Source organism: Eptatretus burgeri, chromosome 7 (genome assembly GCF_056783735.1).
Source record: "Eptatretus burgeri isolate ZD-2024b chromosome 7, Ebu_testis_v1, whole genome shotgun sequence".
NCBI lineage: Eukaryota > Metazoa > Chordata > Myxini > Myxiniformes > Myxinidae > Eptatretus > Eptatretus burgeri.
Genome location: NC_140967.1, coordinates 53,506,152 through 53,529,584, shown reverse-complemented (window position 1 = coordinate 53,529,584; position 23,433 = coordinate 53,506,152). Strand labels below are relative to the sequence as shown.

General features: G+C 43.1%; 1 protein-coding gene across 1 annotated transcript; it reads left to right on the top strand.

Moving 5' to 3' along the window:
• Window positions 1–3,716: 3,716 nt before the first annotated feature.
• On the top strand, window positions 3,717–20,314 carry LOC147023274 (uncharacterized). The gene is made up of 6 exons (XM_085888506.1): window positions 3,717–4,054; window positions 16,820–17,013; window positions 17,120–17,354; window positions 18,780–19,066; window positions 19,788–19,980; window positions 20,149–20,314. Exons 1-6 carry the CDS (start codon window positions 3,841–3,843, stop codon window positions 20,238–20,240), a joined length of 1,215 nt encoding a protein of 404 aa, XP_085744632.1. The 5' UTR covers window positions 3,717–3,840; the 3' UTR covers window positions 20,241–20,314.
• The last annotated feature ends 3,119 nt before the right edge of the window (window positions 20,315–23,433 follow it).

The window sequence follows — 23,433 nt, the reverse complement described above, 5'->3', positions numbered from 1 at the left end:
TCTGCAGCAGGGTTTTCCCTCCCGGGCCGGTAGACTATGTCGTAACTATAGCAAGCTAGGTCTATCCGCCATCTCATAATTTTTTCATTCTTAATTTTCCCGTTATTTTTCCCATCAAACATGAATGCCACGGATCGTTGGTCCGTAACGAGCGTGAAGTGGTTTCCCAGTAAATAATGTCTCCATTTACGTAGGGCTTCGACGATGGCGTACGCTTCCTTCTCTATTGCTGAGTGTCTCTGCTCGCTTCCAGAGAGAGTTCTCGAGAAGAACGCGACCGGCCGCCCAGACTGATTAAGCGTAGCAGCTATGGCGTGATCTGAAGCATCTGTCTCCACCACGAAGGGCACCGAGCTATCGATCGATAAAACCACGGAATTACTGATATCGTCTTTGAGGTTGTGGAAAGCTGTTACAACAGCGGCATCTGGTGGAAAGTTTTTGCAATGCACTAGGGGATGTATTTTCTCGGAGTATTGGGAAATCCATCTTGCATAGTAAGCGAACATGCCGATCACCCGGCGCATTGTCTGCAGGTCCTGAGGTGGGGGTAGCTCACGAAGTGGGCGCAATCGTTCAGGATCAGGCCTAATCGTGCCGTCAGCTATCGTGTTGCTGAGAAGGTCAATTGACCTTGCCGAGAATACGCATTTCTCGTAGTTGAGAGTCAGATTATATTTTCTAGCAATGCTCAAGAATCTGTCCAGATTCATATCATGTTCCCCCTGATCCCTACCGCACACTGTGACATTGTCCACGTAAACAAAAGTGTCTTTGAGGTTTTCATCTGAGATGATGTCGTCCATAACCCGTTGGAAGCAAACTACTCCATTCGTGACACCGAACGGAATCCTCCTGAATTGGTAGAGGCGTCTACCTGCCTGGAATGCGGTGTAAGGTTTGTCTTCCTCTCGGATGGGAATTTGATGATAGGCGCTTCGCAAATCGATGGTGCTGAATATCTTATAATTGGCCACGCGTTCGACCATCTCGTCTATGCGCGGCAAAGGGTAGGCGTCGAGTTGGGTGAAACGATTGACCGTTTGGGAATAATCGACAACCAATCGTTTCTTATGATTCTGGTTGGCGGTGACCAACACCTGTGCGCGCCATGGTGAATCGCTCGGTTCTATAATTCCTTCTTCCAGTAATCGCTTGGTTTCTGAAGTGATGAAGTTCATATCAGCAGTGGTATATCGCCGCGATTTGATCGCTATCGGTTTACAGACCGGCAACAAGTTAGCAAACAGCTGGGGGTACGTTACCTCTGCGGTGGTCAAAGCATTTAAAATTAGACGAGGTTTGCTTCCTCCAAAGGGTATTTCGACGCTCGTGTGCTGCTTGAGGACATTATGACCCAGAATTACGTCTGCGCATAAATCACGAAGCACCAGTACCCTTACATCCCGATGCGTGTACCCTTTTACGTCCAATTCAACATTGCAGTACCCTCGTACGCGGGACTGTAGTGATGTGGCGGCCATGCATACCGTATTGTCTGTCGGGTGGATCTTCCATTTCCTGCCCTTCACTCGCGAGCTGTTGACGAAACTTTCAGAGCTACCGGTATCAATCAGTGCCTCAGCCATATGCCCGTTAATTCGTACGTTGATGATAGCCTTGGATAGATTCCCCGGGGAGGCTGCAGTTAGTTTCTTTTGCGAGTAGAGAGCCACAGAAGTGGGTTTATTTCTCCTTAGAGTAGATTTACATACCCTGGCATAATGCCCTTTCTTGTCACAATTCATGCGTGTCGCATCTCTGGCGGGGCATTTGTGGCGGGGTGTCTTTTGTACCCACAAAAGAAGCATTTACCAACCGGAGCAGTTGCTGAGGAGTTTGACGGGGTCTGGGTATCCGGCTCCTCGGGTTTTTCTCCATCCCCTGTGTCTGGCTGTGTCTGTGTCTGTGGGGTTCCTTGAGTTTCCACCGTAGCAGCGTTCATTAGCAGCATCGGTGTCCCAAATGACTCAGATTGCTGCTGAGCCGTATCCATCGCTCGAGCCTGATCGACTACCTTTTCAAGAGTGGGTTGCGCTTTCTGCAGTAAGCGTTGCCGTATGTGGGCTGATCTAAGTCCTTGGATAAATGCCTCCCGGGTCGCTTCATTTCGGTGTTCCTCGGCGTTTACGGCCCGGAAGCTGCCGTCTTTTCCCAGCTGTTTCAGAGCTTGCAGGAACTGATCGATTGTCTCCCCGGCTGCTTGCTTGCGTGTGTTGAGAAGATGTCGTATGTATACCTCGTTCTTGCGCTTCACGTAGAGCGCCCGCAGCACGTCGATCACTGCTTCGTAGGTGTCACACTCCGAGAAGAGCCTGTACACGCTGGGCGAGACATGATTCACGAGAGCGGCCAATTTGTCGGCTCCCTCTTCGATGATGGTCAGATAGTTTGAGAAGGAACGGAACCAATGCGACCATTTCATTTCTGAGTCAGTCGCGTTTGGTCTGCGTCGAACCTCTCTGGTTTGTAGATCTTGTGCATCGTTGGTTGAGAGAGCCGAGAAAACCAAATGGAATAAATTGAAATGAAAACGAGAGATGAACCTTCAGAGTGTAGGCTTTATTCCATTTGATTGGAGCCGCTTCTACGGGCACACCAGGGAATACAGACGCAGCATGGAGTACATAAGCAGTAAGGTATACACGCGCAACTAATCACCGCAAAATAAATCAGTCTAAGCACGGAGTCCGATATACTCTCAATTCTCACCATTCAACGAGCACCAAGTGAACCGCCGACATAAAACGACAATGCCCCTGGGACAAACCCCCCGACCGAGCCGAACCTCAGCTTTATCTCTTCTGTGCTCGAGCCGTGCAACATGTGATCACACATCACGACCTTCAATTCACCACACACCACACAGACTTAACTCCAAACAAGGGGACATAATAAAACAAAGAAAAATCCCTTTTAATATTTCGCCACTTAGCTTCAGGTCCAGAAATGAGTTTCGGTATCTTGAAAGTCACCAACCCACTTCGTCACTGAGATTTATGCTAAAATGTATGGGTCCACCTGGGTGTGGTTGGAGGGTCACGTGACCCACCCATGTTCCGATGCTGTGCCATTGTCTGGATTAAACCTGTTCGTCCCTGTCTGCTGAGTACATGTCAGTAGCGACGAGGAAGTCTTCGTGCATCGGCATATTGCAAGAATACACAGTGGGGAGGGGATGATTGGGAAGACTATACCGATCGTCTGAAGCAGGACTTCGTGTCAAACAAAATGGACACCGATGGACACAAAATGGACACAGCACACTCACAACAGACAAGAGAGCGAAACTCGGTACTTCGCGCCTCTTTTTGTTCAGCCCATAACGGCGTCGTGGTTCACCATTGTTGATAGAATAGAACAATTTATATTCGCTTCATCAAGTCTTCCCTCTTCTTGGGCAATTCACCCCCACAATGGCGGACAGCCGACGTCTGACACGATGAGACTGTTTTTATCACCATCGTTCCTTCTTCATTCCCAATTTGTTCATATAAAATTTGTTCATTATATCTGACCCTTTCGGTTATCTCTCATCGTTTTCGTGACGTCTCATTTTTGTGTTACTTTCTATTTTTGTACGTAGTTCGACGGAAATGTCTTACTCAAGGACGATTGACGAAATTCCGTGACGTCACATCCGTGGGGGCGGGGAGAAAGAGTCACGAGGAAGTGACGTCATTGGAAAGTGTATAAGTACGGCACGTTGGGAGTTTTTTTTTTCCTCATTTGTGTTGATTGAGGGCATGCGATTGGTTCTGTTCTTCCCTTTCCGAGAGAAAACTACGTTTGTCGATTAAAAACAAAAATGTTTCAGCCGCAGTGAAGATCTTCACCTCGATGATGCCTTTGAAACACATTCTGATCCACTGGCTGGATACCAACCAGTTCAGTCGTGGTAGAGAAGATTACGTTGCCGACAAAAGAATGCTGAGGGATCCTCATTTGGAAGGAATGGTGCTCCATGGAGATCCAGACAAGAAGAGACCGATGAGGCCTTCGAGCAAGGCCGATGCTTGGAAATGGTACAGAGGACGAGTTTTAAAAGTCCATGGTAAGTACCAATGGTACTTCTCTTCATTCCCCTTCATGATTATCATTATTATTGACGAAATCCTTGTATCCTTGGACACTAATCCCTCCCCACTGTTGTTACGTGTTTACCTGGAGAGTTTTTTTTATGTTCCCGTGAGGGGGGTTGGGTGTTGCCTTGACGACGAGGAGAGCAGCGCCATGTTTTGATGATACGCAATAAGCGTGTTGGTTGGTTTCTCATTCTAAAGTGTTGTTGTTGTTGTTGTTGTTGTTGTTGTTGTTGTTGTTGTTGTTGTTGTTGTTGTTGTTGTTGTTGTTGTTGTTGTTGTTGTTGTTGTTGTTGTTGTTGTTGTTGTTGTTGTTGTTGTTGTTGTTGTTGTTGTTGTTGTTGTTGTTGTTGTTGTTGTTGTTGTTGTTGTTGTTGTTGTTGTTGTTGTTGTTGTTGTTGTTGTTGTTGTTGTTGTTGTTGTTGTTGTTGTTGTTGTTGTTGTTGTTGTTGTTGTTGTTGTTGTTGTTGTTGTTGTTGTTGTTGTTGTTGTTGTTGTTGTTGTTGTTGTTGTTGTTGTTGTTGTTGTTGTTGTTGTTGTTGTTGTTGTTGTTGTTGTTGTTGTTGTTGTTGTTGTTGTTGTTGTTGTTGTTGTTGTTGTTGTTGTTGTTGTTGTTGTTGTTGTTGTTGTTGTTGTTGTTGTTGTTGTTGTTGTTGTTGTTGTTGTTGTTGTTGTTGTTGTTGTTGTTGTTGTTGTTGTTGTTGTTGTTGTTGTTGTTGTTGTTGTTGTTGTTGTTGTTGTTGTTGTTGTTGTTGTTGTTGTTGTTGTTGTTGTTGTTGTTGTTGTTGTTGTTGTTGTTGTTGTTGTTGTTGTTGTTGCACCGTAATATTGTTACGAATCTGGCAGCTATGAGCACTCAACATTCAGGTCCCAAAGTTAGTTATGTCGATAAGTATGTGTACAGTTAGAATCCATCCCCTTCTGTCTCATGGGAATTACATGTGTGTGCTACGGGTTATTATTTTAGCTCGGTTTTACATCATCAACATCCTCCCCGACGTCCTTCCATCGGCCTTTCTGACGAGCATACGTGCCGAGCGCCTGTGCGCGGAGTTCCATTGGCAACCAACGCATTGGCTCTGTAATGCATCAGCTCGGGGGTCCTCAAATGCAAACGAGGACAAATGCGTCCAAGAGCCGCGTCCTAAAGGCAACAACAACAACAACAACTTCCGATATTTCATCACGTGCCTTGATGGAGCCAATAGCGAGACCCGTCATGGAGGCTCCTCGTTCATGACGAGAAAATCGTGTATTTACGAAATTACAACACGTTCAATGGAATAATCTTTAAATAGTAACGTGAACTTTTCGAAACTTTAAAGCAAATGTCCGAATATATTTAAAAGTTCATGATAGACGCTCTCTAAAGGCACCGTCGATGCGAGGATGTGTGCAGGTGTTTAGTATTTAAGGAGATCCGGATCCTGAATATAAAAGAGCCGAGTCCTTAAGGTTTTGTCTTCACCAGAAGAAGAAGCACAACAACAACGTGGAGCTCTCTTCGAGCCAGCGTTCGCTATGCGAGACGTGGCTAAAAATGTACCCTAAGTTACTCACTGGAATTTTGAAGTTGACCACTTCCCTTAACAGAAAAACTTGGTTACCATTTCCATAACCCGGCAATAAGTGTGAAAATGATGCCTCTTTTGGGGGTTCCGACGGAAATTGTCAGGCCAATTAGGGGTCGTGGAAATGAAAACGACTGTAACTTTGCAGTCTTACACCCGAGAAGCACAAACTACTCCTCAAAATGTCGGTCTTGAGACCCTCTTTCATATGGTATGCAAATTAGGTTCATTGGTCCAATAATCAGGTCACTCGAGGTCAAAAGGTCACGAAAATTTGGTTTAAGTGAAAATCTGACCTATCTCTGAAACGTTCCCCCACAGAACATGCCACAAATATTTTACCCTTTATGAGGGTCTATCCCATCACCATTGGTGCCAAGGAACACAATCTTATGAATAAAGTGGAATTTGTCGCAATGGAAAGCGGTCGACTTTCACATCAACTATACAGCATGTTCCCATTGAGTCATCAAGTTGCTGAGATGAGCTTCAAGTGCATGGACAATTTCACTTTTAATTGGCTTGGTCATTAGGCCTTAGTCATCAAAGAGAGGAGACATTGTACACACATCATACTGCAGGAGTTCCTCCATAGTCCGTCCTCGTTTCTTTGCAATCTCTGGTGTACGTTTCATCTGAGCATATTCTCGCTTGTTGAGTTTTGCTTTTCCTTTGTGTGGGAATGAATTCTTGTGGATTACAGCAAAGGTTTTAAGGTTAGTGCGATTAATTGTGTCTGACAGTCGAACGGTCTTCTCTATGTACCTTTCTCTACGAAGTTTCTCGTAGGTATCGTTGCCGATTCTCTCCACATTGAGCAGCTGTTCTCTGATATCTTCTGACATGACTTCCTTGGTTAAGATATTGTGGAGCATTTTCTCTTTTGGGGGAGTGAGGAAGGGATTCTCATTCTTCTCTCTGACATTTAATATGGCTTGAATGTTGGCCTCCTCAAACTCAGTTGCTGCTTTGCTGAATGACCTGTTGACTTCTAACTCATAGGAGGAACTACCTCCACCAGCAAGTTCTCTGTGAAGGTTTGTGATGGCAAGCATCTCATGATATATTGGTTCCCACTTGGCAACAAACTTCTTCTTTGTTGAACTACCAATTATTCCTGATGCACTTTTCTGGGCTCTGTTGAAAGTCTGTTCCAACGCAAGGTCTGCTCCAACCGCTTTGAAACGTCCCATTGTTCGTTTTACGGCAAATCTGCCCTCCATAAACTCTGAATGCACTTCTGGTGCTATCTCAGGCAGCCTCCTCATGTCCTCAAGGTCGAGCGAGCACCATCTCAAGAAGTTCATGGAATCAAAAGCAGCAAACAAGGGTAGCAGATCTTGAATGGCTTGCACTTGAAGGTTCCAGTTTCCCTCGTGATCACTCCGCATTAGGTTCTCAAAATGAGACACCAGGTGTAGAAAGGTGTTCCAATGCCTGAATGTCTCACTTTCCTCACAACACTTTGAAATGAATCGTTCAAATTTGTCTATTACAGGGTGCCCCACAGAAAACCAGGACATTTGGTACAGTTTATTTAAAACAAAACAAACGCAAACTTAGATGTAGTGTAAAACAAAGATACACTTTATTATATGTTAGTTTATTGATATGGTAAAATATGGCAAAATAAATCTCAAAATCTCAAATTTACTGGTTTTCTGTGGGGCACCCTGTAGTTCAGAGCCCATGTGGTCCTGGCATGTGTGAAGGAGGGGCACACTCTCGGGAGATTTCGCTGATGCTTTTTCTTTCAAATGCAGGAGGGTATGGATCAGATCCTTGTATTTTACCGATTTGATTGTGTTCCTTTGGCATTCTCAAAGATGAAAAAATATGGATCTGGCATGTGCTGTTGTGCATTTTCCACAGAAATTTTCATTTGACCCCAATTTCCATGACCTTTTGACCTCGAGTGACCTCATTATTGGCCCAATCTCCATAAAGGAAACGTCTTGTGAAAGAGTCTTCTAAGGCAAACAGTTTAAGGGTTAATTTGTCTATCTAGGGTGAACAGGCATGACAAAATAACCATTTAAGTTTCCCAACAGGAAATCGTTTAAGCGGTGGCCAAAAAATGATCAGATTGAAAGTCGATCGCTTTCCATTCTGTGCCGTTTTCATTTTATTGCAACAAATTCCACTTTATTCATATGATTGTGTTCCTTGGCACCTATGGTGATGGGATAGACCCTCAGAGAGGGTAAAATATGGATGTGGCATGTTCTGTGGGGCACGTTTCAGAGATGGGTCAGATTTTCACTTGACCCAAATTTTTGTGACCTTTTAACCTCCAGTGACCTGATTCTTGAACCAATGAACCTAATTTGCATATCATGAAAGGGGTTCAAGACCGACATTTTGAGGAGTAGTTTGTGTTTCTCGGGTGAAAGACTGCAAAGTAACAGTCGTTTTCATTTCCACTTCCCCCAATAATTGACCCGACAATTTCAGTCGGAACCCCCAAAAGAGACACCGTTTTCGCACTTATTGCCGGGTTATGGAAATGGTAACCAAGTTTTTCTGTTAAGGGAAGTGATCAACTTCAAAATTCCAGTGGGTAACTTAGGGCACATTGTTTGCACACGAGGACCCCCCGAGCTGATGCATTATTGCTCCAGGGTCAAGCAAGAAGTGTTGCCTTCAGCCAATGGGCAAAGCGCGAGCGACGTACGCCGCGTTCCAGCCAATGCAGAGGTACGGAGCCCGAAGGAGGAATGCCTCAGGGGGGACGGGCTGGGAGGATGCTCGCCACGCTCCCCGGGACGAATCACGAACGGCGAGCGGATCACCTGACACCAACCGGGCAATCTGGAGGCGAGTCGGGGGGGGGGGGTGAAGAGAAGAACGGGTGTATGCGAGGTCTGGTCTTTTTTTTTTTTTCCCCTTGAGCCTGTCCCGCGAAGGATCGCCTGCCTGCGAGTCTGTCAGGACGAGAATCGCTTGCCTGTCTCCTCGCTGTCTCGTTGCGTGCCGGAGGAGCGTGCTGGAGCCCGACGCTGCCCTCCGTACCCAGTTCTTGCAGCGGCATCGAGTTGCGGGTTTGAGTCCTGCCGAGCCAGATCGTCAGGGGCCGGGCGAGGCGGGAAGGTCCAGGCTAACATCCTTACCTCCAGCTCAACTTCCCTTCGAGCTGGGGGTATCAATAAAGGCAGTGGCCATCATTTATTTGGGGGGGGGGATGTCTGTGTGTGGGCCTGTCTTCAAGTAGAATTGTGTAAGTGCTTTCTTTTGCCCATTATACATTACATTTCTTATTCGGATAACTCTGCTCTTCGTGTGCTTCCCTTCCTCCCCCCCCCCATTGTAAATAAATCCCCTCCTGTTGAATGTCCCAGCTTGTCCTTGTCCTTTCTATCATTGGTTTGCCGTGCTGCAAACGGGAATTAGGAGGCCTCATTGTTGCCGTAATCGTGCAATTGGCCGGCAGGGTTCTGGTACACTCCGCTCGGGGTAGGACTCGGATCCGGCTCGGTAAAGGCCCGGATCGCGCAGATCCTGCCAAGGGTGAATTTCCCTGGTAGTTTGGATGATGTGGGTATTTTGGTATATTGAAATTGACAATTGACCCTACCCCACGTGGTTGACCTATTGGCAATCTTTGGTCCGATAAGGGGCCTGTGACCTTTCGGATTTATCTGAATGGTACAACCTAAATTCCGGGTGTTCAGTGGAGCCGACTCTGCTGCTCCCCCTCGCGGTCGTGCTCTCCATCGAGACCCGGCCCCACAACAATATTGGCGATGACGATGGCGGAAATTTTGCTTTCAACCCCGTCTCCACATTAGGACTGGCAGACACGTACAATGAGGCTGTCACTGCCCTCAGGACACTTCACCACCACCCAAAGTGTTCTCTGGCGGTTCAATTTCCGACAGCAAAACCAGCAACCAGGGGAATCCATTTTACAGTTTACGGCTGAATTATGGGAATTGGCGCTGCCATGTAAATTCGGATCGCTACATGATTAAATGATTCGGGATTTACTTTTTGGAAAATATATATATATATATATATATATATATATATATATATATATATATATATATATATATATATATATATATATATATATATATATATATATATATATATATACACTAAAACGCAAAATAAACTTAGCACTTGTTTTAAATGTAATAAAATTGTAACACTTCAAAATAAAACAAACCAACAATTGCTAATTGAAACATTGGCATTTTATTGATGACATGTCAAGTTTTTGACCAAGATACACCATCTCATAAGTTTGTTCTACAGTACAGAACAGCACAGGGTGCAATGTCAGTCCCCTTTCAATAGCGCGTGTGGCCACCATTGTTTTGGATACAGGCAGTGCATCGTCGGTGCATACTGCCTACCAGTCTTTGGATGGATTGCTGCTGGATTCTGTCCCACTCAGTCCTCAATGTCTGAAGCCATCTGACTTAGGACCATCTGCCTGTCCTGCCTTGCAGTGGTGACTCTTGGCCTCCCTAATCGAGGTCTGTCATCTGCAGAGTGGTGGAGGGTGTCTCTGTCCACCAGGGCCGATATCGTCTGGTGTGAACAGCCAAGGCGACGTGCCACCTCACGGTAGCTCAATCCGCCTTGCAGTATGCCCAAGGCACACTGCCATTGATCCCTTGACAATCGTGGCATGTTGATTGAAATGCCCATTTTGCACTGGCCTTTTTAAAGCCAATATCAAGACATCACGTGCAGCTCATTAAAATCATCCTGTACCCCTTGGCTAATCACTGACATTCAAAACGGCTGTTCAACAGCTGTGCTATGAAGTGACCATTGAAGGTTCAAGTGTCCATCCGTGACCGTTTTGTCTGACAGTGAGGACACTATTGTCCACAAATAAGTTCACACATTTTTTAGACACAATTATTATTGATATTTGAAGGTTTAAAAGGTGGTAAGTTTCTTTTGCGTTTCAGTATATATCTATCTATAATTCCAGCTGTGTGTCTGTGTGTGTCTGTGACCGCTGTTTCTTGACAACCACTGGTCCGATCTAATTGAAACTTGCCAGGTATATTGCTGGGGACCTGAGGATGTGCCTTTTCAAGGTTTGATATTAATCGGACAAGTGCTTCCCAAGTTATGGCCATTTATTTACCAAACCAATGACGAGACATGTTGCGTGGGTGTGGCCGGTGGGGAAGGGAAGCTCAGCCGCGTTCCCCATTACGGGTTACAACGTACCCATCCTGGCACATTTCGACATCGCCAGTCCCACGTTGGTCACATGTGACGCCTTTGCCACAGCGTTGGGGCTGTCCTTTCCCAACTTCAAAATGGGACTGAGAAGCCCATTGCTTTCGCCTCTCCGGCATTGAGCCCTACTGAACAGAAGTATTCGGTGGGGTAGCGTGAGTCTCTGGCATGTCTGGTTTTGTGAATGCTGGCACATGTACCTACTGTATATGGCTGGGTGTTTACAATTCGCACAGATCACCAGACTCTTACAGCCTTGATGTCCACCTCGGGTACAGATCAGACCGCTCCGACTGCACAGATGGGCAGATTGCCTCCAACAGTACAATTTCAAGCTTCACTTCACCCCAAGTTGGGACAACGTGGTAGCGGACCTGCTCTCCAGAGCTGTCATCGCTGCCGCACTTGCCAGCTGGCCAGCGGACATGGAGGACGACTTGATCCAACTGCTGCACACCCCTCTCCAGGCTATGGTTTCTCTCCGTGAACTCCAGCAGGCACCTGCGGAGGATCCCCTCCTTTTGCACCTTGTGCTCCATCATGGGAGACTGGCCTACCTGGGTGCCCAATGAGCTCGCACCATTTGCCAGGATGAAGGAGGAGCTGTCGTGCTGGAATGACACCTGTGTGGCTTGATGTCTCTGCAATCGTACCATGTGCTCTGTGTGCACGAGTGCTGGCTATGGCACACGAGGGACACCTGGGTATCGTCACGGTGAAGCAGCATCGCCGGGACTTGGTGTGGTGGCCTGGTATCGACCATGATGTGGAGGTAATTGTCAGACTGCAGCTTGCCTGCTCAGTGGGGAAAATGGGCCAACCTGCCCCACCACCTCTGCAATCGCTGACCTGGCCTTCAAGACCCAGGAACCACCTGCAGATGGATATCTGTGGGAAAATCCATGGTGTACCCCACCACCAGCGCTACCTCATTGTCCTCTATTATCTCCATTCCAAATGGCCTGAGGTCTTCCCTATGGGCTTGGTAACCTGCCAGGTCGTAATCAACATCCGTGACACTGTCATCTCCCGTTGGGGGCTGCTTCAAATCATAACTACAGATGATGGGCCACAGTTGATCTCAGCCGAGTTCCCCACCTTCCTCGGTGACTGGGATCAAGCACATCTGTATAGCTATCACCCACAGGCCAATTAGGGGCGCTGTCGAGCGTTTTAATCAAACCTTCAAGAATGGCATAAGAGTGCGCCTGGCCCAAGATTGTGCTTTTCAGACAACTCTCCTCCAGCCCCTCCTGCACTTCAGAGCAACCCAGCACACCACAGGGGTCTCGCTAACGCTGCTAATGTTGGGGTGGGAGCTGTAACTGCCACTGGATAGGCTACGTCCACCAAAAGCTAGTCAGTCCTAGCACCGCATGAAGCAGTGGTTCGACAGAGCTCAGAGTGAAGTCGCCTGGCATACGTGTCTCGGACTGGGTCGGATCTAAGCGGGCCCACCGTACCGACAAGCTCCAGTCCTTCTGGTCCTCCCCTTTGTGTTCGTCAACAGCTTGTTCCAGCCACTTTCCAGCTCCAGGATGGGTCCCGGTGGCATGCCAGCAGGCTGCACAAAGTTCCACCTCCAGAACCTCAGCCAGTACCCTTTGGTCACCATGGAACTACTTTCTGGCCTTCCAGTTCAGATATTGGGACCAATGGAGGGGGCCCTGTTGTGCCTGCAGCATGGCCCACATGGGTTCGACAGTGTCCGGGCTACCTGTAGGACTTTGTATCCTCTTTCCACACCTAAATGCTGTGCGGAGAAGAAAAGGGGAAGGGGGGGTGGAATGTTATGTTCAGTTGTGTGCTTTTGGTCTGGTTGATGACTCATTCGCATCATGTTTAACTGGAGTTTTACGTTGCCGTAAGTGAGAGGTTGGGGGCTGCTTGACGACAAGGAGTGCGGCGCCATGTTTTTGTTGATGTGCGCAAGTCGTACAATAAACGTGTTGGTTTCTCCATTCTAAAGCAGTTGGAGTCGGTTTTTTACACCGTAACTACATTTGCTGTACTCCTGGTCAATGTTCGATGCCACTCTGTGCCTAATCTATTTGGCCATTTAATGATCAGATGTGACATGCTCAGCCGATGAGTAATCACATGATCACGGCATGTTTTAAGTTACGAGGATGAGCAAAGAATGTCTTTCCGGATTTGGTGTCTGGTGTGTTTTTTTTTTTTTTTTTTAATAGCGGAGTCCCTGCCCTGCGGGCGATCTTCCAAGCATACAACACGTTTTTGACGTGTACCTTTATTTGGGCGATGTGTAGGCAATTGACAGCTCTGTATACGAAGAAAAAAAAACCCGGGTTATATGCATGGAGCAAAAACATACCTGCTGCTTACAATTCAAAACACTGCACTGCACTTGAAAATGTGGGGATCAGGAATACTGCACTGTAAATGGTGGAGGCTTGTAATACCCTCAGTCACCTGGAGGTGGTGCTACATGCTACACATTTACTTTGAGAATTTGTGTGCCCCCTTACTGCCCCCCATACACCAGCAAAGATAAAAACTTCCATACATTAATTGGTCATGCTGATCCCATGTAACAAGTTTGGATGTAATACTCATTCCATCTTGTCGTTCAGGAATGCATGCATGCCTCACAAACTACCAGACACTACTCAGATTATATTTACAATAGTATGCTCTTGACCTTAAGTACTGTTTGATATGAAGGAACAATTTAGTACCAAATAGGATAGACAATGATTTTGGACAAAGGAGGAAGCCATTTGGCCTTGGACCTGTGCTCTGCCAACATGTGGGAAAAGAACCAATACTCAGAAAGTGAGTGGCAAATTTGATTGGTTGAGATGGTGTAATATTTTGCCCAAGTACTGCTCAACATAAGGTTTTTAAAATTGCCAACAAAGCAATTTATGTTCTGCACTGTTCAAGTATTTAATTTGATTGACATAAAATAAAGGTTTTAAAGGTTGTAGAAAAAAAAAATCAAATATATTAATAAATGAAAACCTGGAAGTTTATCGCTGTCGAAGCACCATCTTTTGTGCCACCTTATTTAACGGGTTACATTAGTTATTTGTGCTCATTATTTATCCTTCCAGCCGTCCTTAAAAACAGTAGGTTTCCTCTTTTGGATTGATTTTCAATTTTTGATGGCTGTGAGATAGGCAGACAGACCAAAATAAAAATTATAACTGTGCTCTGCAGAATTTTTTTTATACGTGATTACAGACAAATAAACAAAAAAAACATACAAGCTGACTAACATATCTTGCAAAAACTTCGTTTTGGCAAGATAATAAGTCTCCCCCTCTATGTATGTGTGCAATTTTTTTTATATGTTTTTCTGTTGATAAATTTATCCCCAGATGACCCTCAATTTTCATACTAATCAGATGTGGCGTTCTGTTTGCAATATCACTGATTCACCATGAGCATTTGACAGGTGCCAAGTTTGTTTTTTTTTTGTCCATGGGGTGGTTTCAGAGGTGGTGGTCCAACGTGTCTCCATTTTATTATCTTGGCAAAACAAAGTTTTTGCAAGATATGTCAGTCAGCTTGTATGTTTTTATTTTTTATTTTTTTATTTTTTTGTTATTTTTGTTTGTTTGTTTGTCTGTAATCACGAATAAAAAATTCTGCAGAGCACAGTTATCATTGGAAATTTTTGTAACTTCGCATATCAGAGGCCTATAGAGGTCCCTTTCAGTGCACAAAATTTTGAAGGTCAAGGTCAAAGGTCAAGGTCACTTTGTTGCAAATCAGGGGAGTCGACGAAACCCTTATTTTTTGAGTAATTTTGATTGGATAGTCTTCAAACTTCATGGGAATATAGTTCATGGTCTGGCGCTCAGCTGATTAATTTTTGGTGGCGATTGGCCTTGACCTTCATGGTTAGCGCCTCAGGTCAAACATATTTGACCCCAAGGTCAAATTTTCAAGTTTTAGGAACCATATCGTGTAGTACCTCAAATTGAACACCTCGATGAGTGCTTTCTAGATATGTCAAGCTTGAGACATTATGACATCATTTGGTGACGTTATGAGGCAAACGCATATTTTTCATGGTTACTCTGTAGAACGATTCTCATCGGAGTCTCTCGTAGGCAGATATTCCTCAAGGAGTCGCTCCTGGTGGATAGCAGCTCTGTTCACCTCAGTGTGACCTTAAAGAAGTCACACGTGGTCACCTTTTGGCAAGATACGGGTCACCCTGCGGGTCACATTGGTTTATTTTATTTTCAACATGGCTGCCACAGCATGTGACCGGTTATGTTAATTGTCATCAAAACATTCTCCATGAGTCGTTACACCTATGGTGAAAATTGCATGTCAATCCAACAAGCGGTTCCAGAGAAAGGGGGATAACAAAATGCAGGCACGTACGTACGTGTGGGACGGATTGCTTTAACCCCACTTTTCGTTGCACGAACTGATGTAAATGCTGTTCTTACCTGAATGTTGAGTCTTTTCCTTTGGTCATTGTTCATGTCCACAATCTGATTTTCAATCGGTCCACAGTTAAATTGCCTTTGATGTGAAGAATATCTAACTTGCTCGAGTGGTTGAGCGTAACTAGTTTCTAATCCATCTCATTGCAAAAAAGCATCGTTCCGAAGTGGCCATCCTGAAGGGCAATGTGAGAAATAATAGAATGAGTTTGTAATTGTTTGTGCGCATTCTCTGAGACTCATTTTTCTCTCCGATAGTAGCAGCATTTGGAAGTGTGGTGTCTGCTTTGAATTGAAGTGAGCGACATTAATGAATGGAAAAGCCCATTTGCTTTCACTGACCACTTTTTGCCTTGTTTACTTCGATCTGAGTCGCTGCATTATGGCAGTGTAATGTGTTTTTGTTGTTTTTATTTCTTAATTTGAACTGCAAATGCTCTTCTCTTGTATGTGCAACTTGTGTCACTGGGTGGTGCAAGCTCCTTTTGCTTTCGACCCAAAGCTGTCTGTATGTCATTAAACATCTAATAATTGGTTGGCTGCATATCTCCCCTGTTCATAACATGCCCTTCCCCTCCCAAGTCCACCTGTGGTCATATCCATTCTGATGAAAAACTTCTGCATTTATTTGGGCTCTGCTTCATTATCTTAAACGTCTCCATCAAATCCCCTTATAATGGCCTCTTTTCCATTGTAAAACATTGTCTCCTTCAGCTGCACCTCGTAGCTTAATCTACCTTTCTACTACCCTTCCATATTCAGGTTCTCTTCAAGTAGATGAGTGGATGGCCATTTTGAAAAGTAAAAATGCTGACTTTTTTTTTTTAATTGGTTAGTCTTGTGATGTGCAGCTGAAATAAGTTGTAGCTGTGGACCTGTGGTCACCTCCACTCCCAGAACCTATACATTTGTCAATGACATATCATGCATTCTCTTCTATTTCAGGTAACAAAAGCAAGTTCCAAAACAAGAAACCAGCTGAAAAATGAAAATGTAAAATAAAATAAATGTTTTCTTCCAGTCAAGGGCTAACAATGTTCACCAAAAATATAACCCTTAGCCCCATATCGTTTTTATTTAACCCTTTGGTTACGCAAAATTGTGAATGAACTTCAGCCGAAACATTTAGATCCAATAATGTTGGACTGGTGCAGTCCTAATTCCAAGGTCAAGGGCGTGATAAAAAATGAACATCCAGCAATAAAATTTCATATTAATTTTTAAACTTCAAATTTGATTTAAGAAATTGTTTAACATTTGGAGGAGATTCGTTGTGGATTTGATCAATACAAGAAGACTTTGTTTACCGTTTCCTTCCTTCCTCTTATTTTGCTGTTCTCATTCCCTTGTTTATTGCGTCCAACCTGACCTGTCAGTGCATTGCCTCTTTGGCCTCTGTGACTTCACTCTTCCTTGGTCTTTTGTGAGGGGGAAACCAAAATCACCTTGTTCTTCCTGCAGCTTATCCCTAAAATCTATTCATAACTTGAACTTTGTGAATGTATTTCAATAATTTTTCAATGTGTTTCAGATTCAAAAGCTGTCATTGAGAATGAATTGGATGAGCTTATTTCTTCCATTGAATACGATGGTGCTGAGAAAACCTCTTCGAACAAATATCGTCAAAAACCTGTACAAAAGAAGAGACTGGTTGATGAGTTGGAATCGATTTATAATGATGTGGGCAGTAGTAGTGGAGCATCAACAAGCGCCAACAATACCAAGGCGAGGCCTTTTAATTTTTTGTTTGTTTTTTTTTTTATGACAAAAAGCTTTTAAAATTCTTTTATTAACTTATCACTGGTAAATTTCTTTTATATTCTTTTCTCAGGTGCAGAAATTGACAAACCAGAAAAACCTCTCCCACACACTTGAAGCGGTCAAGGATAGTTTTGATGCAGCAAGTCTGGCAGTTGAACCAAGGCAGTCTGATGAGGAAGAGGAGATTGGCCTGAATTGTGATGTTGAGAAAGATGTTGAATTCAAAAACCTTCAGCAGATGAGCAAATCACAGCTTGTTGTTGAAGTTATCAAGCTGAGGGCAGTGCATGCTCACCTTCAGTCTGGTGTGTTTTCAATATCAAGTGGGTAATCTGGCTCAGTTGGAGTCTGAAGATATAGGCTGACTATTGCTGCAGTTGGAGGTGTAGTAGGTGACACTGCATTATGCAGTGGGTAGTTCTGCATTTTTCCACAGACTGAGCCAGATTGCCCACTTTATGATATGCTGTATATACTCATCTGGGTACCTGGTGCTGAATAGGGTTAAAAAAAAAAACTCGGGGTTCTAGCACATATTGTGCATTGAAAACTTGTGGAGTTATTGCCCTCATAGTGGTGGCTTTTCCCAGTGGGGATTTTGGGACATTTTGTCATTGAAAAGCTCGTTATTGGCCTCGTGTTGCCTGTGGGCTGATGACAGCGTTTTCTGACCCCACATCCCAATGCGCACTTTATAGTGGCCTCAAAATGGCCTTCGAGGCCAACATATTCATCCATCCATTGGGACCATACTCTGTGCAGAGCGTTGGTGCTGCCCAAGCAGTCTCCTTGGCTTTTGGGCACAATCCACAAAAAAAACTATATATAGATATACACACACTGATGAGCCAAAACATTATGACCATCTGCCTAAAAATTTTGCCACTCCAACACAGGACGCCAGCAAGCTGGCACTCATTTTGCTGACTTCTGAAGGATGACTGGCAGAGATAACCCCACCTGGTATTAATGCAACAGCTGAGTGGTATTTGAACTCGGGACTCTCGGATCCCAAGCCCGCCACCCTAACCATTAGGCCAACACCAGGCATGCAACATATGTGGTTGTTTAAAATCTTGCACAGATTTGTAAGTACCGACACTTAAATTTTGGAGCTTTATGGTGTTGCAGTTCACTTCTGAAAGAATATTAAACACACAAGCACTTGAGATTATACTCCGATGTGAAATTATAGCTATCGTGTAAGAGTGAGATGACGGGGTAAAATGCTAACGAACTTGGGCAAAATAATTAAGTGAATGAACAAAAAGGAAAAAGAAAAGGGAAAATGAAACCTGTAATTTAAGAGTATGCAGGTAGGGATTGGGAATGGCTTCACATGATGTAGTATTACTGTACATTGCTTGCCTAAAGCCATGGATTGAAGAATGGAATCGATAGCCTCAGGAGAAAGGAAAAAATATATAAAAAACACAGTTGAGGTTTGTTGGAACCCAGGATTTTGGGAGCTTCACTTGGACTGGGTTTCTAGAGTTGCTGGAGAGGAGGGAGATCTGGTGAGTTGGTGGGGATTGGAAGAAGAGGAGGAGCAGAGTGAGACCCGAAAAGAATGGTAATAATGAGGCAACGGACCTTTATGTCATGTGGTGGGCCTTGTGCTTCAGCCTCATTGTGGAAGATGCTAATTTGAGATCTTTAATTTCCTCAGATTATCTGAATCCACATGGTTTTTTTTTTGTTTGTTTGTTCGTTTTTTCTTTCTTTTGCAGACTTTGCATCCACGATAAAAAAGGCTGTGGCAGAGGTTAACGTGAACTGTGTCTGCCATTGTAAACCAAACAGGTTTGCAATAAATCACCCCAATGATTCTGCCATTTCGTTGGACCTTTGGTCGCCTGTCATTCCTTGCTCTCAACAGACCATGCATGTTAAACATGACATCCTTCTTAAAGAAGAGGATGAGAAACTTATTCCAGATGAAATGCCAATAAGCAATGAAGATGAAGTTGATGAAAAGGACGTCCAAGATGAACAGGATTGGCTGAAAACATTGTCTGTAAGAGGTTCCAGCAAAGCATGCATGCTTCATAACACACACACACACACACACACACACACACACACACACACACACACACACACACACACACACACACACACACACACACACACACACACACACACACACACACACACACACACACTCTACCCAAACAATGTTGACTAAAATCTCCATCTTTATAAAGCTACCTTGGAGGCATCGATCTTTTGCATTTTACTGTCCTGAATCAACTCCTTTTTCTCTTGATGTGTTTTATCACCCTCAAAGTTCTGAAAACACAGCAATCCAGCAGGTAGCTCTTGAATAACTAACTATCCCCAATACAACTAACCTTATTCTGAGTTGGGGAATTTTAATTGTGTAAAATATTCAATTTCAAATGTTTTGCTTCAACAAGAGTAGAAGAATGAAGTAAGCCTTTCATCATGCTCCATAAACAGGTTGTGTTGCTGTCTATAGAAATGCTTCGTATCATAGGGCTGTAAGAGGCCATTATTCACTTTGAGCCCTTGGCACACTATGAAGTGATGGCCGCAATATCTCCTACGGTCGTGGCATTCATTCTGGATACACTCACTTGTCTATTTTGAATTTGTCGCTCAAATACTTGGAATTAGAAAAAGCAATTACGATTATCTGACACTCCAGTTTTGCCTCACTTGTGAAAGTCGATTCTTAAAATTATTTATTTATTTATTTATTTATTTATTGACAGGAAGCTCAAGACGCAATGACTTTGCTCTCTGAAAACGAACAGCAGCTTGTTGATAATGCCAAGACTCCTGAAAAGATGGTTTCTCTACTGATGAATGCTTTATTTGGAAGAAAAACGATGAACAAGTCTTCCATCACTGGTTTCCATAATAGGAAGCCCGTATTGGATCCCAAAAGGGTCCATCTGATCACCTGTAAGTATGTGTGTAGTTCTACATTCACACCAGACTTTGTCTGGACGACTAATACAGTACAAGTAATACTTTTAATTCAATTCATGTTTGCCGTGACTTCGTTGTTCATGCATCATTTTAAAGTTGCGTGAAATTACCGTCTTGTACAAATGAGCTATGTATTTTCAGGTGCAGTACAGAAGCGCTTTAATATCTCACCTGAAGCAATCAGAGTGAAAATGGAACAAGTGAAAGTTGTAAGGATGGTTGAAGAATTCTAATGTATAAGGAAATGCAGTAGCGGTGATAGTTGTTGAATATTTAGTTGTGAAATAAAAATTTCCTCTTACACAGACTTTGCATATCTGAGTTGATATTTACCTGAACAACATGTGGGTAGTGATTTAAGATTATTTATTTATTTATTTATTTATTTATTTATTTATTTATTTGCAAATACAACCTGTTGATTTGCTGGGAGGGGAGAGGAAGCTTGGAAAGGAGGGGTGGGGAGAGCAATGCTTCACCAAATGTTTCTGTACACTGCAAGAAGTGGGTGAGGGGGATTAGAAAAAAAACAAAAGTGGGGTTGGTAAAGAGAATGATGTTATACTTGATACACACACACACACACACACACACACACACACACACACACACACACACACACACACACACACACACACACACACACACACACACACACACACACACACACACACACACACACACACACACACACACACACACACACACACGACATTGTAAAGTAATCTGCTGGCACAAAAGCAAAAACTTTGATATTCCTGTTCCAGAGAATTTGTGGGAACATGAACCAAAAGCAATCACAAAACATGGAAATACCACTCATGTACGATCTAATGATCCAATCGTGTGTGACCATCAAAAACAGCATTGCGACCAGATATCATACTTTGGTACACAAACTGAAATGAAAGTGAATACTTTGAACCTGCCCTGCAAGGACTCCATTCCACATTCTGAAACTTGCATAGTGCATATGTCGATACCAAATCAACACACGCACACACTTTAAGATTAGGTAGGTCTCTGTTTCATCTTATGTTACCCACCCACCACATGTGGAGATGGCAGGCAACAGCAACTTGCACACATGGCCACTTTGAGACCTGGGGCATGAGCATTAAAAACCCATACTATCTTCCTGGCAAAGGTCTGCCTGCATGCATACTCATACATGCAACGATCTTTGCACCCCCACTGGTCGGCTCACTCCGAATCTGATTTGACCATTCTAGTCCCCTCAACAGAAAGGAGGTTGGGGAGCAGGGGGAGGGGTGAGGGATTCTAGCAGATGTGACGCCCAGTTTATCATCCATCCGAGAGACTGTGCACACATTGAATCACCCTGCCTGTGAAACACTGGGATGACAGTTTATGGGACATTTTCACAAAAGCGGGTCAAGTAACTGTAAAGAACAAACTCAAAAATCAACTTTCTTTCATATTCTTGAAATAGTGCTTGAACCCCTTATAAGGCCTAGAAAAATGTTCAAATGTTGTCAGCAATGCAGCATCACCATAAGGCCTCTGCACTGACTGGGCAATATATGCTTGATTAAAATTCTCGGACAGTCTTTACCGTTACCTGACCGGCTTTTGTGAAAATGTCCCTTATAGCTGGTTTGGGATTCGAATCCAGGTTCCACAGTGCAAACATGCATTCCTCTTGGCTTTCCGTGGTGTGGCAATTCATTATTTTGATCAGTGAAAAAAAAAAAAACTTATTTATATATATATATATATATATATATATATATATATATATATATATATATATATATATATATATATATATATATATATATATATATATATATATATATATATATATATATATATATATATATATATATATATATATATATATATATATATATATATACATATATATATACATATATCTATATATATATATATATATATATATATATATATACATATATATATATATATATATATATATATATATATATATATATATATATATACATATATATATATATACATATATATATATATATATATATATATATATATATATATACATATATATATATATATATATATATACATATATATATATATACATACATATATATATATATACATATATATATATATATATACATATATATATATATATATATACATATATATATATATATACATATATATATATATATACATATATATATATATATATACATATATATATATATATATACATATATATATATATATATATATACATATATATATATATATATATATATATACATATATATATATATATACATATATATATATATATATATATATACATATATATATACATATATATATATATATATATATATATATATATATATATATATATATATATATATATATATATATATATACATACATATATATATATACATACATATATATATATATATATATATATATATATATATATATATATATATATACATACACACACTAATGAGCCAAAACATTATGACCACCTGCCTAATATGCCGCCGAGCCATGGACTCTACAAGACCCCTGAAGGTGTCCTGTGGTATCTGGAACAAAAACATGAGCAGCAGATCCTTCAAGTCCTATAAGTTGTGGGGTGGAGCCGCCGTGGATCAGACTTGTCGGTCCAGCACATTCCACAGATGCTCAATCGGATTGAGATCTGGAGAATTTGGAGGCCAAGGCAACACTGTGAACACTTCATCATGTTCCTCAAACCATTCCCGAACAATCTGTGCAGTGTGGCAGGGCACATTATCCTGCTGAAAGAGGCCAATGCTATCAGGGAATACCATTGCCATGAAGGGGTGTACCTGGTCTGAAACGATGTTTCGGTAGGTGACACGTGTCAAATTGACGTCCACATGAATGACCGGACCCAGGGTTTCCCAGCAGAACATTGCCCAGAGCATCGCACTCCCTCCACCGGATTTTCATCTTCCCACAGTGCATCCTGGTGCCATCACTTCCACAGGTAAACGGCACACACGTATACGGCCATCCACATGATCTGAAAGAAAACGGGACTCATCGAACCAGGCGACCTTCTTCCACTTCTCCACGGTCCAGTTCCGATACTCGCTTGCCCATTGTCGGCGCTTACGACGGTGGACAGGGGTCATCATGGGACTGACCAACCTGTGGCTACGCAGCCCCACTGTGGCACTGTGGATTGTGACACATTCCTCCCGTGACCATTAAAATTTTCTGTGACGTGCCACAGTGGACCTTCTGTTGGTTCGGACCAGACGGGAAAGCCTTCGTTGCCCTCACGCATCGATGAGCCTTGGGCACCCATCACCCTGTCGCCTGTTTGTGGCTTGTCCCTCCTCGGACCACTGTCGGTAGCTACGCACCACTGCTGACCAGGAGCACCCCACAAGCCTTGCTGTTTCAGAGATGCTC